This window comes from Fistularia commersonii, chromosome 26, assembly GCF_037954325.1.
Source record: "Fistularia commersonii isolate RoL2024-O1a breed Wild chromosome 26, RoL_Fcom_v1.0, whole genome shotgun sequence".
Lineage (NCBI taxonomy): Eukaryota > Metazoa > Chordata > Actinopteri > Syngnathiformes > Fistulariidae > Fistularia > Fistularia commersonii.
Window position 1 is genome coordinate 6345984 of NC_141309.1, and position 14925 is coordinate 6360908.

Genomic DNA, 14925 nt, shown 5'->3' on the forward strand with positions numbered 1-14925 from the left:
TCTCTCTCTCTCTCTCCCTCCCTCTCTCCGTTCCTCCTTTTCCGGATGTCTGGTCGAAGAAAAAAAAGAAAAAAAAAAAAAGAAAAAGCCGTTGCGCTTAAAGAGCGCATCGCAGGCTCCCTGGCCGCCGCGGACGGGAAGCCATTGGTCCGGGACACGGAAACACGCCCAATCCGAGGAACGGGCTACTCCCGCCGGTGGCCAGAGGCTCCGCGCCGCCGCTGCCGCCGCTGCCGCCGCCGGAGATCCACGTGTCACGCCGGATCCCGCACGTCCACTGAGCGGCACCGGCCGAGTCCGCGGCTCATCTCGGCGGCGGGACAGGCTCAGCCCGCGTTGCGCCGCCTCTTCGGCTAAATATGGAGACCTGTTGTAGCTCAGCGCATCCCATTATGTCGGATCAACCTTTAACCCCCTGCTCACCGAACCGGACCCACGGAGACGCCGTGGCTTTCCGGACTCTTGCGTCCACGCACAATTTGAAAAACGGAAAAAAAATCGTAAAAAAAAAAAAACAATTTATAGGGGAGCATACTTTCATGTACACTGGGATAATCACAATAAAAAAATAAAAAAATAAAATAAAAAAAAAGGTTGCAGATGTACAGCAAAATTGTCAAAAAAAAATCAAGTCAGTAGAGGTTTTTAATCTTCCTCCATCTAACTGTATCTCTGTCTATTGATCCTCTCTCACATCAACTAACATCATGCCCTCTCACTTCGTCCATAAATCTTCTTCTAGACCTCCTGCATGGCAGCTCTTACCTCAACATTCTTCTACCAATATATCACCATCCCTCCTCTGTGCTTGTCCAAAACAATCTGACCTTATTTCCGAAACATTGAACCATGTAGTGTCTCTCTGATGGACTCATTCCTGATCTATCCATCCTGGTCACTCCCAAAGAGAACCTCAACATCTTCATCTCCGTGACCTGCAGCCCCCCTCGCTATCTTGTCTCCAAACAAAGCATACCATATATTTCTTCATTTGCAAAAACAGGCATATGAAATGTAATAGTGTGGTACCTTATAGTCTTTGGATGTGTATCACATTGAAAAAGAATGAAAAAAAAAATCTTAGGATGACATTTCCATTCTCCCTATCCTAACAATTTTGATCTGATAGAACAAACTAACATAAATACCAATGTTCATGAGCTAATTCAGTCTGAATCATCATATATGACACTGAAGAATTGCACGATGTGCATGTGAAATATGTCAAATATGAAATGCGTCCTGGTCGCTGCCAAAGAAAATCTCAACATTTTCATCTGTTACCTCCCGCTCTTCCTTCCTGTCTTCTCCTCGATGCCACCACACACCAAGAGCTTTGAATACAAGTAAAAAAAAAGAAATCCTTCATTTAATAATGTAATTTAACATTCTGGGTTTGAAGGATGAATGGATGGCGTTAAAGAGGACATGAAGTTAGTCGGTGTGAGAGAAAAGGATGCAGAGGATAAGGGTAGATGGGGGAGGTTGATTCGCTGCGGCGACCCCTGAAGGGAGTAGCCGAAAAGAAAAGAAGAAGAATGTTCTGGCTTAGCCTTTGCAAAAACAGATAATAAAAGCAAACATCCATCTGTAGGGAGAACAGGGAGCAGGTGGGGGGGAATCTAGAGAGGTGGAGGTCTGCTCTGGAACAGGGAGGGATGGAGGTTAGTACTTAGAGGTCAACAGTTGAGAGCAATGGAGAGCGCCGAAAGGAAGTGAAGGAACGTGTTCAAGCAGGTTGGAACGGCTAGAAAAAAGTGTCAGGGATTCAATGTGATAGAAGAATATCAGCCAGAATGAAAGGAAAGGTATATGAGACAGTGCCGAGGCCAGTCAGGCTGTTTGGTTCGGGGACAGCGACGCTGAAGAGAAGACAGGAAACAGAGCTGGAGGTAGCAGAGACCAAGATGTTGAGGTTCTCTTTGGGGGTGACAAGGATGGATAAGATCAGGGATGAGTCCATCAAAGGGACGCCACGTGTAAGATGTTTGGTGAGAAGGTTGGAAGAAGACCAGAGAGAAGATTTATGGATGGCGTGAAAGAGAACGTGAAGTTAGTTGGTGTGAGAGAAGAGGATACAGAGAATAGGGTTAGATGGAGCCAAACCTAAAGGGAAAAGTAAAAGACGTAGAAGAAGAAGAATGAGAAACTGCAGGGAGTGGAGATAATGAAGGTGGAGGGTTTTAAGAACTTAAGGATCAGCAGTCCAGAGCAATGGAGAGTGTGAAGAAGGGGTGGTTGGAAGAGCTTGAGAAAAGTGCCAGGGTGATAGAAGGGCTGGAGTCAAGAAGATGGAGGAGATCAAGAATGAATCCATTGGAAGGACAGCACATGTTAGATGTTCAGTAGATCGAGCCAGACTGTGATGGTTTGGATGCGTGCAGAGGAGGGACAGCGAATATCTGGTTAGAAAGGATGGAACTGCCGGGCAGGAGGTGTGGAGGAGGACCAGAGAGGAGGTTCGTGGGTGGATGGAGCGAGAACATGAAGTTAGTTGGTGGATGCGGAGAACTGGTTTAAATGGAGGCAGATGATTCGCCGTGATGACCCCTGAAGGGAGCAGACAAACATCAGCGCCATCTCAAAAGATAAACAATAATAAATGACTAAAAACAGTAATATGTACATTAACGGATGCCTAAAGCTCTTGTTTCTTCTATCCTCAGTGTCCTTGCTACTGTTAACAGTCAATTTCCCCACTGTGGGACTAATAGAGGACAATCTTATCTTATCGTCCCGCAAAAGCAGTAGCTGTGTATTCAGAGCCCCTGTCCTTCTATATTGACACTTGGTTCGGATGCACATTTTATCAAGTAAAATGTTCTTTTGGGTTTTCCTGCACTGTCAGCGAGCGCACACACACACACACACACACACACATACATACACACAAGACCACATCAATAGCTACGGTGCTTTCAAGTGCAAGTTGGGCAGGGATAGGGTTTACATATTCGGGCACAATTATCACAGTAGATGCAATAAGTGGAGAATAAATAACACAGATGAAGAATCATAGGATGGGATGATCTGCGTTGGAGACCAGAACATAAGAGTTATAATGAAAAACATTTGTTTCTCCCTGGTGGAGGGTGTGGCTCGGTGGGGGAATATCCTTTTTTTTTTATTTTGGGGATCGGCCAAAGATTCTACATTTCGAGTGCATTGAACATAGTTTGTGCATTAACAAATTCTGTCCCAGAAAATGTGATGTAACAGAAATGTAATCTAATCCATTGCTGTTCGCAACAAAGAAAACCATTGGAGTTTTCTGGTTGAGGCTGTGGCTTCCCAGATTATTGCGAGGGAGAAATGGCGGAACAGAGAACATTGCAGAGACTTAAAGAACAATGTGGACAGTGCAGAAACTTAAAGAACATTGCAGTGAGAGCGACTGAAAGGTCACCTCTGATACGAGCTGTGACAGAACACCGGTCACCTCAGATTTATTTCATTTACATTTATATGCTAAACTTTAACTTTACTTTTGAGAACAGAATTTCAACAGAGGCGTCATTTCTTACGCGTCTCTACATATTTGGGTTGAATTGTGTAAAAAAAAAAAAAAAAAAAATGCAACCCTGGTTTTATAACAGCATTTATCAGCAAGATATAAATACCCATGAGGCACCGTGGCCCCATTTCAAGATTTTTTTTGTGAGCATTATCATGCATATCACGTTACCTGGTTTAATCTACCTGATGTGGTCATGTGTCGGCGGGATTTATTGCCATTGCTGGCTGAGGTACAGCTGCTTTTACAGCCTTACAACAGAGACGGGGTTAGCGATCTGTCAGAATAGACATATTATTCCTTTACCATGTTGTTGCAAAGAGATAAGTCTTTACTTCAACTATCCACGCAACCCGGCTATTTTTCCGCTATATTGTAGAGGACACAAAGCACCGTTCCCACACAGTACCCATTATATAATTCTTTACGGCGCCAGTGTCCGAAGTGCAAACTGCTGAACTATCCATCAGGAGACAATATTTCTGCTGCACACAAGGTGGATTCATACTTTCAATAATGAAGCCTTTGTACGATTTCTACCCCAGTGCGCTATAAAGTTATTTAACGCTCACGGGGTCGGCCTTCTGTTTAAATCAGAAAGTCCCCCTTAAAGCTAAAAAAACGTCTAGCGGTTGAGAAAGGGGAAGAAGAATCAGCCATGTGTTATTCTTTTATCATCGTCCTCAGACAGTGGTTTGAAATTAAACAAGACGGTTGCAAAAATCAAATACCTTACAGCTGTCAGGCCGGCAACTTTAAACCCTGACCAAGGCACACATAGTGGATTGAACAGAAAGATATAGATTTATAGGCGTAAGGAGTTATCTAGTCTACTAAGACCACAACAGGGTAATCAATTCCAGAGATCTGCAGTTTAAATGAAAAAAAAAAGACAAAGAAAAACCCCCTGCTGTTTGTAGCGAGGTAACAAAGGAGAGTGAGGGAAATTTATCAATAACGTTTCTGTTGACTGTTCAACACTTGAACCTCGGGCGCAAGAGACTTGATTTTCAGGTTTTTTTTTTTAAATTTTCAAGACTGCAAAACTATGGAAACATCAAGGAAACTTGCTCGGGGCTTTGAACACACAAAATCTATGTTAAACAGAAGTGGTGACTGAAGAGTACATAACCAATAACTGCCACTGATACAGAGAATTGAAACAAAAAGGAGTTTTATGACGCTGTGTGGAGTTTGCGATTTCGTTTTGACCTTTTATTTGTGTCGGTCCGGACTGCGAAAAACTGCTGCTGATCTTAAAGGTCCCTCCACAATCACTTTTCTCCTTCTGCGACCTTTTAAACATTGCATCTCGCCTCTATTGGAGCAGCTCGTGTACACCGCCAATGTGTGATTGTTTGAATTTGAGCAGCGCCCACTGCCAAGAAGGAGGGCTTGTTTTCATTTAAAGAAAGAGGAGAAGAAAGAAAGGAAGGGGGGGCGGAAGAGAGATAGAGTGAGAGAGAGAGAGGAGCATTGGGGGGGTGATGAGATCATTCTCTGGGCCGGGATGAATCAGCTTCTCTGTCACCAGAGACCGAGAGGGAGAGAATTCTGCACTCTATTAATCCACATGAGCAACTGGCCACGGCAGAGGAGAACCACTTCAAGATGTCAGCTGTGACCACATCTTTCCGAGCGGTAATTTAGATGGCCTCTTGATTAGTGCATCTCCAGAAGACAAAAGATTCTGAAGGGAAAGTTTCTGTAGTTTCCAAGAGCTAAAAATCCAAATTTGACTATTGAATACACTTTGTTAGCTTGCCTTGATCAGTGGTCAACATAGACATTGGTCTGTAATCAAATGGCAAAATCAAATAATACTCAAAATAGGGGTTGTCGAATAAACTGCTTTGTTAATGTTCAGGAAAACAGACACTCAGTTTTCGAGCAGTGTGGTCAGATTACAGTCTGGTTCCTGTAAACACTGCATTAGCAGACATGTGTGTGACAGCGATCTAAAACATCACTATCACTATCAGTATGCACAGTGCACTCTTGAGTAAGATAGTCAGTGGCAAGCCGGATCCCCTGGTGATCTGAAACTACTGCATTTACAAGACACAAATGGGTTTCCTGTAGCCACAGCTCTCCACAGTGTGGAGGTTAAAGCACAGAGAGCAGTCAGGTTGTGAAACAGAAGTGTTCCTGAAAAGTTTTTTTTTTTTTTCTTGGGACTCAAGAAGAAACCCCGCTGCTTCATCCCCATTGTTCATTTAGTTGCCGCACAAAGGGTCTATATTTTGCACTTGCCCAAAGCAGCAAAGTTGGCATTCCCTCAACACAATTTGCAGAGAAGTACTTTCATTCAAGTGAAACATGCAATCTGATGCTGAAAAGAAATCAGAGCTGTAAGACTGATGACCAAATTGTCAAGAAATTGGAAATGAAATGCTCCAGGTTAAGACATCTGCGCTAATTCATTCACACTTGGTTACCCAGTCTACACTGGAAGTACTTTTTTTTCCACCTAAGAGTATAATGATTAACAACAGTGCATTTAACTGGTACTGCACTATTGTTAATCATTATGCCCCCCTGGTGGCAGCATGTACAGAGGTCATTGTTACACAAGGTTAGCCAGAGGCTTAAACACATTTAGGCAATGACAGCGCCATCTATTGGCACCCAGCTGTCTCAAGACATAAAAAAAGAAAGATCCAAGGATTCAATGCTGTGCATCTCAGATTTAAACAGATAAACTTCCATTTTGTGTTGTGCTATGAGCTCAGAGGCTCATGTGTTGGAGAGCTCTCTCAGAGGATCCCGGCATTGTGGGTTCATTTGGAGGAAATCCAGGACTCAGAAAGTCAATCAGTAAAATTTTATTTTCCCAAACAATACAGTGTTCATGGGAAAGAGGGGGCATTATGAAAAATACTGCATTAACAATACAAAGACAAAACTAATCTGCATATTTAAAAAAGTAAAGACAAAAAAAAAAACATGCACAATACAAGATGTGACATTAACTAAAACCATAAACTAAGAAAAGTGGAACAATGAGTTGAATGAAACTGCACAGAATGTTAGAGCAGTTCGACAACCACGGAAATTTGGAATCATAAATTAAAAGTTCTTGTCTAAAAGTTCCAAGAACTCCTTCAGTAGGGTCTGTCTCGGCGTTCCTGGCGATGGTCCCTGAAAGACAAAAAGCAGTGGTAAGTGACAACCTGTCCGATTTTCACAGGATTAAAAAAATAAAGAAAATTACTATGCATAAAATACATTTCAGTGTATACTGAGCTTTGACTTAGAAGCTTCCCCACAGAGAAAATGTGTGATTCCACTAGATTGCCCAACATTAAACTAACAATTCAACCAGGAGAACAATAACAGGACTAATTTTTCCAAGTTGTAGATGGTTTTGTAATAGCAAAGTATGTTCTAGCATCATGATAGAGATGAATATAGGCACTTCACCTCACCTCATATCCATCTTGCCACCAGGTGGGCCCATGCCTCTTCCGCCTCTGCCACCCATCCGATCCATAGGTGGTCCTCCGCGCCCTGCTCCGCGGAAACCTCCTCTGTCCATTCCGCCTCGTCCCCTGAATCCGCCGCGGTCACCTCCCCAGCCCCCGCGGAAACCGCCGGGGCCGCCCGGGCCTCCGGCTCCAGCGGGTCCGCCGCGGTCCATACCTCTTCCCCCGCGAAGCCCCAATCCTCCCCTGCCTCTGTCACCACCTGGAGGAAATGGAGGGCCACCACCCAGCCCCTCGGGTTTGGGGGCTTTGCACTGATTACATTCCATCCTCCAGGCAAAGTTCTGATTGCCACAACCCCTGAGAGCACAATAACAAAAATATAAGACACTCGCTACGCTTCAAACCTACCCATGAAAAAACAAAAAATAAAAACAAACTGAGGAAAAGGTTGGACGTACGGATTGGGGCACTCCCAGTCTCCAGCTCTCTGCTGCATGTTTCCTCCAGTGGGTCCACCTCTGCCCATCCCACGCGGGCCACCTCGAGGGCCGAACCCACCGCCGCGCTCTCCTCCGCGGCCCATCATACCTGGATGGGGAGCAAGTTTCTCAGTGATTCCACACTAATTTTACTTCAAACCGCAAGATCGCTTTAAGTTATCAGTTCCCTTGATTATCAAGAGCAAGTTGCATTAGATAGTTGATGAGAGGGGAAAAAAAAGACTTGCACTGAGCAGTTTGGGCCATTTAACCAGATCAGTAAAACAATTCAAATGATAAACGCATCACTGACGGAGGAAAATCTGCTCTACTCATGGAATATAATTCACTGGGTCAGTGAGACTTTTACAAGAATGATGGGAAAAGTTCAAATTGAGACACAGTTTAAGTGATGATTCCAACTTCCCACATCAGTAAACAGGGTTGTTTGATTGCAAACAGAACTTGGTCACTGGTATTTCAAGCATGATGTTACTGCCACTAGTTGGGGGACTCCTGACTGTCCGGGGCTGTGCTCGGCTTGAGTAAAAGCAAAATGTATTAAGACACAGAGAAGCTTCACAGCTCCGACCAGAAAACTGCTCGGGTTTCACAGGTTAAGAAAATTGAGTTTATCAAGTCACCTTGTTTCAACCCCATAGGACTATTTTCTCTCTTAACACAAACAGGGTGTAATTCGAGCCACCTGCTTTTAAAAGGTCACGTTTAATAGACCAGTCAGTAGTAGTAATAATAATAATTTATCCTTTATTAATCCCTTGTGGGGAGATTCGCTCTCTTCACTGAAACACTTCAACAAGCTAGGAGCCAGGAGGCGAACCGGGAATGTTCGGTTCCAAAAGACGATCGCTCGACCTTCTGCACCACGCTGCCCCTGAAGTAATAAGTAATAACTGCAGCCATTTCCTTCTTCAAATTACTTTTGATTCCCTGACGAGACCATTTTAATTGGTTCCTATATGTTAACTATTTTAAACCGCTCAAATGAAAATGTGACGGCTACAGAAACGACTTAATAGGTTCTTGCTCAAGTGGCAAAAGGGCAGATGAAAACCGGTAAAAAGGCATGGTTCATTGTAAGGACACCTACCTCCACGGCCCATCATGCCATCTCGCATGGGCATGCCACCTCTCATTCCACCCATCATGGGCTTACGGCGTGCCATGGACACCTTCAGTCTGCGGCCCTGGAACTCCTTGCCTACAATTAACACCACAAGGACAAGTTCCTTGCATGTATTTCAGTTTATGATTCAACTATAATGAACTTCGGGCAAAAAACATACCATCAAAATACTCCACAGCTGCTTTGGCACAGATGGGCTCCTCATAGGAAAGGGTGGCATCCCCTTTGGGCTTCCCGGTGTCCTTGTCCGAGTATATGTTGATGGCAGGCTGACCAAGTCTACGGTTCATCTACGATGGAAGGGAAATGAATCGGTGGTTGCTACTCGACTCGGATCATCTTATGCAGTAAAGAATAGACTTTGGGGTGGGGGTTCCTACCCTTATCGGACCAACGTGCTTGAAGAATTCGGCCATTTCCTCGATGTTAGCCTTCTCGGTCAAGCCAGTGATGTATATCGTGCTGTTCTCAGAGTCATCCTGCTCCTCAGGGCGACCTGGAACAAAATCAAAATTCAAACATCTGAAACCTACTCGACAAAACGGTTCGAAGTCATTAAATCCGCTGGGCATCGAGGTGTAACTACTCACCCATTTCACGCTCGCTGTCGCTGCTCATGGGTCCTGTAGCCCATCCGTGAAGGAGGGGAGAAACAGATTGAAACAAGTCAGTGTAAGAACTCAAGTTCGGTGTACAACACCTGAGGAGTTCTACAAAAGATAATCCGGTCACTTCTGTATATGCTGTCAGCCACTTTATGCACCTTCTGGTACATAATTCCCACAAGTGATAATCAAATGGAAAATAAAATACCTCAGACCCAATGGAAATAATTGTCATTGAAAAGCCTCTAAGACCAGTAATAATCGTCAAAAAAACCCAGATATTCAACTCATGAGATTTGTTAAAGCCGTAAGACATTTGAGTGGAAATTTGTCATTAACCTTCCAAAAATACTCAAGACAAACCATAAATTGTATACCAGAGAAAATGGTCTCAGGCATTGAAAATTTTTTTCCCCAATATTTTCAGACGCGGTCGTGTAAATAATGGTTTCATACCACAATGTAAAACATGAAAACTCGAAGCATACTGGCTGAAAAAGTTTAAAAGGACTAACCAGTGTAATACTCGTTAACTTACCACCAGGCTTACTGAAGCCACCTCTGTCTCCAGCGCTGCTATGGGGGAATAAATGGAGATATGAAGGCGATTTCCCTTTAACAGCCACTTCCTTGGCTCGAGCAAAGTGGCTTGATTGAGGGGTGATCAAAACAGTCTAACAGCACTAAAGTCTCCCCAACATTATAATGACACAATCTAATTGAGGGGAATACGTGTATCAATTACCAATAATTTCTTTTGTTAACTCATTACAACTTCAGTGACATTTTTTTAGACATTTTTCAGAAGGGGATACAGTTGTGTATCATGTCTAACAGATTTTCACTGCTTCTTTGAAAAAAATGTGACAAAACCCAAACATTTGATAAACATGTATAAAAGATTCCAGATGCATTGATACCATACATAGTTGTTCCCAGAAACAATCTGATGTACTTAACATTAGACTAACAGTTACAGTTGAGTCAGATATAGAAAAGTGCAAGAATAGAAAATAAATCTGATTTTTGACATCATGGTTGTGATCACATTTACCAGATAAGGAAAATAAAAGGGTACATTGTTCAGGAAAAAACCTCTAAGAAAGTACATTTAACAGTAACCATGATAAAATTAATAAAGTTGAAAAACAAATTCTTTCCAGAAATGACCATCATGCGTATAAACACCACCACCGTCAGTTCTTGAAAAAAGGCAGACCCCAGAATCTTTGTTTAAGCTCCCTCCTGCTGCTTAAGTTGAAGACTCTGTACTGAGTACAGATACTTTTTAGAGAATAGATGGTTTAAAATGGCTCTCACTGTTACCTGTACGGTATAAATGTGACAAAGCATGTTAAAAGTGCTCAAAAGAATGTGATCAAACATTTGTATTCCAAACCACAGAAACAATTTTAAAACATTTCAAAAATTACATGACACCCCCCAAAAATACATCACACCTGTGCAATACTAAAATTAAACTATGGTTGTACGAATTTACATCTTTGAAAATATATATTTTGAATTATTACAGCTTAGTTTCTGGTGCCCTGTCTTGTTAAATCCCTGATATCTAGAAACTGTTTTCATGATTTCCTGCCCACAAAAAAAAAAACAAAACAGAAGTCATGCAGAACCCCATTGCCTTTTCTCTTTTTATAAAAAACTATTTAATGTAAGTACCAGCAAGGTCATTTCATGAATCTTTCCTCTTGGGAACACCTTAAAAAGCAGAGCTGCTGATTCCTAATTGTGATCTCTGACCTCAAAACTGACAATTCAAGATTTGAACGAAAAGCCATTTTTCCCAAGACAAAAGCTGAACCGCAAACAATGTTGCATTACTATGTTTTTCTGAAAAGGGTTTCTTTCTTCATTTTTTTTAAACTGTAAAATATGTCCTTTTGAAAACAAAGAAACAACCCTTTAACACACCCCCTCAGGGGGCTCAATTAAAGTAGGCCTGATCAGATGTTGGTAGGCCTGATCAGAAAAAAAAAAAAAGTTCACTGGCAGGGACAAAAGGATTTAACAAGGGCCAGTGTGCAGCCGAGAGCAAGTTTGAGTTAACACATAAGTGTGTTGACATAGTGTCAATGTCAAATTTAAGTTTAAAAATATTGCACACGGAACACGAGTCTCTGAATGCCAGCTTGTCTTTTCTCAGATATAAAAGGAAAACCGATTGAAAGGAAGACAACGCGATTGCACAGAATACTGTTAGCAATTGTGAGAACTCAGCGACTCTGAGTTTCAGCCCAGAGCACATCAAGTTTGCTCTTATTGCCAGTTTTCTAAGTTTCCCTTCTTATAAGTCAAGTACCATAAATGCTTTAAAACCCCTTCAACCGATTCAACTGGTGTTTTGAAATGCATGTCAAAGAGATGACCTGCTTTTTGGGACAAATACTAAACATCATTTTGGTGTCACTAATAGAAAACTGAAGAATTTTAAACATTTATTCATAATCTCTAGTCGAAACACTTATAATGGAATTCTACTGTACAAAAGTTGACAAATGTTCTTTGTACAGTTTGTATCATATTGGCATTACTTCATCAGTCCACTCAAACATTTATGAAATTGCATCCACTGAGGGGAAAAAAACCTCAATCATAAGTTGAAAATAGATGTCACTGAATTCTAATAGGGAAATCTCATGTGGAAATATATTGACCCATATGTTCATGAATATGCAACCAGTAAGTAATGTATTTGGAATGCAACAGACTGCACTGCATGAGGCCTGTATCTACCTTAAAAATCAAACAAACGAAAAAAAACTTAATTGTCTACGAGCTTGCGGAAGACTGGATATTAATTTTAGAAACCAGTATAAACTCTAATGGAACAATCTGCAGGACTTCAGCAGTGATTGCAAAAATTATACATCACACCCTGCAGGATGTAGTGTACCACTGTTTCGTAAAGATCTTACAAGACCTATCAGCTGCCTCGAGGAACCATTTACAATAAATAATAGGAGATCGATATTAAACTATATTTTGCACAGGTCTCAAACAAACTCTACATAAAGAAAAAACCCTTACCTTCAGCCAACTCAGTGGCAGGGCTGAGAGTATCTACAATTAATACCTTTTTGGCATCTTGGGTCTTCCGACCACCACTTCGGTAGTTTCAAGGGGGATATATGATTTAGGGGTAGGGATATATTATTAAATGTTGACTGCTTTTAGTTTGAAGAGAATTGAATTGCAAAGAAAATACTACAGATTAATAGTGCCTTAGCATGCACTGAGGATTGCCTCAGCCCTGCCCTTAGTGGCCACAGCACCTGTTGAATAGGAGAAAAAAATTCTAGCGATCTTATGTAATAAAGAAAGACACTTACCCCATACCACGGCTCATGCCTCCACGTCCACGGTGCATCATGCCGCCTCTGTCAAAACCATCACGGCCGGGACCCCTACTGTCCCCTCCACCTGGGTACCTGGAAGGCTCAGAGCCAGAATAACCAGAACCACCACCCTGGCCATCTTGTCTGTAATTGTCTAAAAAAACAAGAGCACAATGGCATCACAATTTGTTTGCAGTGAGGAGCAAAGTCAACAGAATGTGACAAAGAATTAAATCACTGAGACTTACTGTAATGGTTGGACTGGTAGCTAGGTGGTCCACCTTGCTGGCCATACTGGCTGGATGGAGGCTGTCCATATGAACCTGCAGCCTGTGGAGGGTAAGCAGGAGGAGCCTGCGCCTGCTGGCCCTGCTGCTGGTAACTACCTTGCTGCTGGCCATAACTGGTCTGCTGTCCCTGGTAGCCGGGCTGTTGCTGACCATATGCCGCTTGCTGAGAGTAGCTATTTTGGTTGTAACTTGCTGGCTGGCTGTTAGCATTGTAACTGATGAGTGACAAAATGGAAAAAAGTATTATGAAGGTATATTCAAATGCTACTTTTGATATGCAAGGTCTGGTAAAAAAAAAACAATATTTAAAAAAAAAAAAAAAAGCAGGTACCTCTGTGGTGTGGTGGGCGCAGATTGCTGGCCATAGCCAGGATAGGAAGACTGGGCTGAATATCCCGGCTGGGAGCCATACGACTGAGAAGCAGCTGGAGCAGCACCAGCAGCTGGGCTACTCTCATAACCTCCTGCTCCATAACCCTGAGCTGACTGGGTGTAGCCATGAGTGGTGGACTGGGCAGCAGGATAGCCACCCGCTGGAAAAGAAAAAAGAAGAGCATATTTGCTGATTACAAACTACCTTAATTTCTTCTCTAAGCTGACAATATGGATTTGCAGGTTTGAAATTGTTAAAAAACAGTTGATGCAACTATAAGCAAACTGACAAGAAAGCAAAATTCTGAAATACAATTTTGAGGACCAGATAATGATCAACATTAGACTCCCCTTCAGAAGTACATGCAACATTAAAAAAAATTGTTACAATAAAAGTGAAGTAGTCTAGGTTGACACTTTGATCACAAGTGTTCCGCGATATTTCCAATTTATTTTATTTTATTTTTTTGGTTTACTTGCAAATTGCATACCTTGTGCTGGTTGGCCATATGAAGTGCCATATTGCTGCTGCTGTTGCTGAGTGTAGCCTCCAGCAGCAGGAGTTGTCTGGGAGTAGCTGCTATCGGCAGCTGCAGCAGGTTGTGCATATGATCCATAATTTTGCTGACCATAATTCTGCTAAAAATTAAAAAAAAAAAATGCTGGTTGGAAGATTATATTCGGCTGACAAAAAGCATTCGACATGATCACTGATACTCTGGCTGCGATCAATTTAATCTGAGCAAACAAAATACAACCAAACTACTGAAACGTGTGATAGAAATCCACCTGGGCAGACTGTCCGTAGCTTTGTGAAGGCTGGGCTGCATAGGATGCATATCTGCAAGAGAGAAAATTAACTTAAGTCATAGTGCTTCTGCGATACAGTGCTTGTAGTGTGGTTACTTGGGCTACGGCTATTCAACTGCAAATTACAAATCACAACCAGGGGTCACTCGGATGATGCTACGTGTTTTGACAGCAATGCTTAAGAAAAGGGATGTTCTGATCCAAAATGCGGTTTGCACGATAGGTAATACAATAAAAAAGAAGGCAAAACTCGGATTCATATACATACCCTTGCTGAGAACTGGACTGGGTATAGGAGCTGTAATCTGTCGAAGCAAACAGAAATGGGGTTAAAGCTGAAAGCGCGTTCCTCATACCCGCCATTTGGCCGCCATCCTGCCGAGGGAAGACAACGCACAACGCCGCCTACGACGTTACGCTTACCTGCGACATCTGCGACGCAGCGGCAAATGCATTCGAAAATATCTTATTTGATCGATTTTTTATTTCACTTACTGATCCCGGAGCGTGGATAAAATCGAAATACAATAAAAAAATGGACGCAACGACAGGATGAGCTAGGTATGACTAGGCCTCGGGCCGACCGTTAGCGCCAGCTAAGGCCGCCCAACATTTGAATACATTTTTGCGTACAGCGTGGATTTAAGCCTGCGGGACTCTTTAAAGCGTTAACACGACTAGATAAAGACAAACCTGAACGATTACGTATCTTAAAATGGGGATAAAATGAAAATTCGCACTCACCCGGTGCCGACGCCATTTTACCGCGCACGTTCTTGACGAGTGTTTGAGAAGTGCTACCGCTCGGCTCGCCTTTCACTGCAACGTTCAGCTCCCGGCCGGAACTCGACGCGACTGCTCGCTCTTGATCACTAAGAAGTGGCCCTCTGGGACTTCCGTCCAATTGAACAGCACTTACGT

The 14925-nt window shown here is 42.6% G+C and overlaps 1 protein-coding gene across 3 annotated transcripts; it reads right to left on the bottom strand.

Annotated features, from left to right (window-relative positions):
* Nucleotides 1-6323: 6323 nt before the first annotated feature.
* On the bottom strand, nucleotides 6324-14873 carry ewsr1b (EWS RNA-binding protein 1b). Of its 3 annotated transcripts, none has more exons than XM_086173403.1 (15): nucleotides 14749-14873; nucleotides 14273-14309; nucleotides 13984-14035; nucleotides 13686-13830; nucleotides 13154-13355; nucleotides 12781-13037; nucleotides 12527-12686; nucleotides 9712-9749; nucleotides 9159-9191; nucleotides 8949-9064; nucleotides 8729-8858; nucleotides 8533-8643; nucleotides 7401-7530; nucleotides 6943-7299; nucleotides 6324-6655 (listed from the first exon to the last, which is right to left on the bottom strand). In XM_086173403.1, exons 1-15 carry the CDS (start codon nucleotides 14762-14764, stop codon nucleotides 6619-6621), a joined length of 1821 nt encoding a protein of 606 aa, XP_086029529.1. In that variant the 5' UTR covers nucleotides 14765-14873; the 3' UTR covers nucleotides 6324-6618. The 3 variants fall into 3 exon arrangements, with proteins under 3 accessions (XP_086029529.1, XP_086029527.1, XP_086029526.1); XM_086173401.1 differs by having other exon boundaries at nucleotides 9712-9746; nucleotides 13686-13833; XM_086173400.1 differs by having other exon boundaries at nucleotides 13686-13833.
* Nucleotides 14874-14925: the final 52 nt, after the last annotated feature.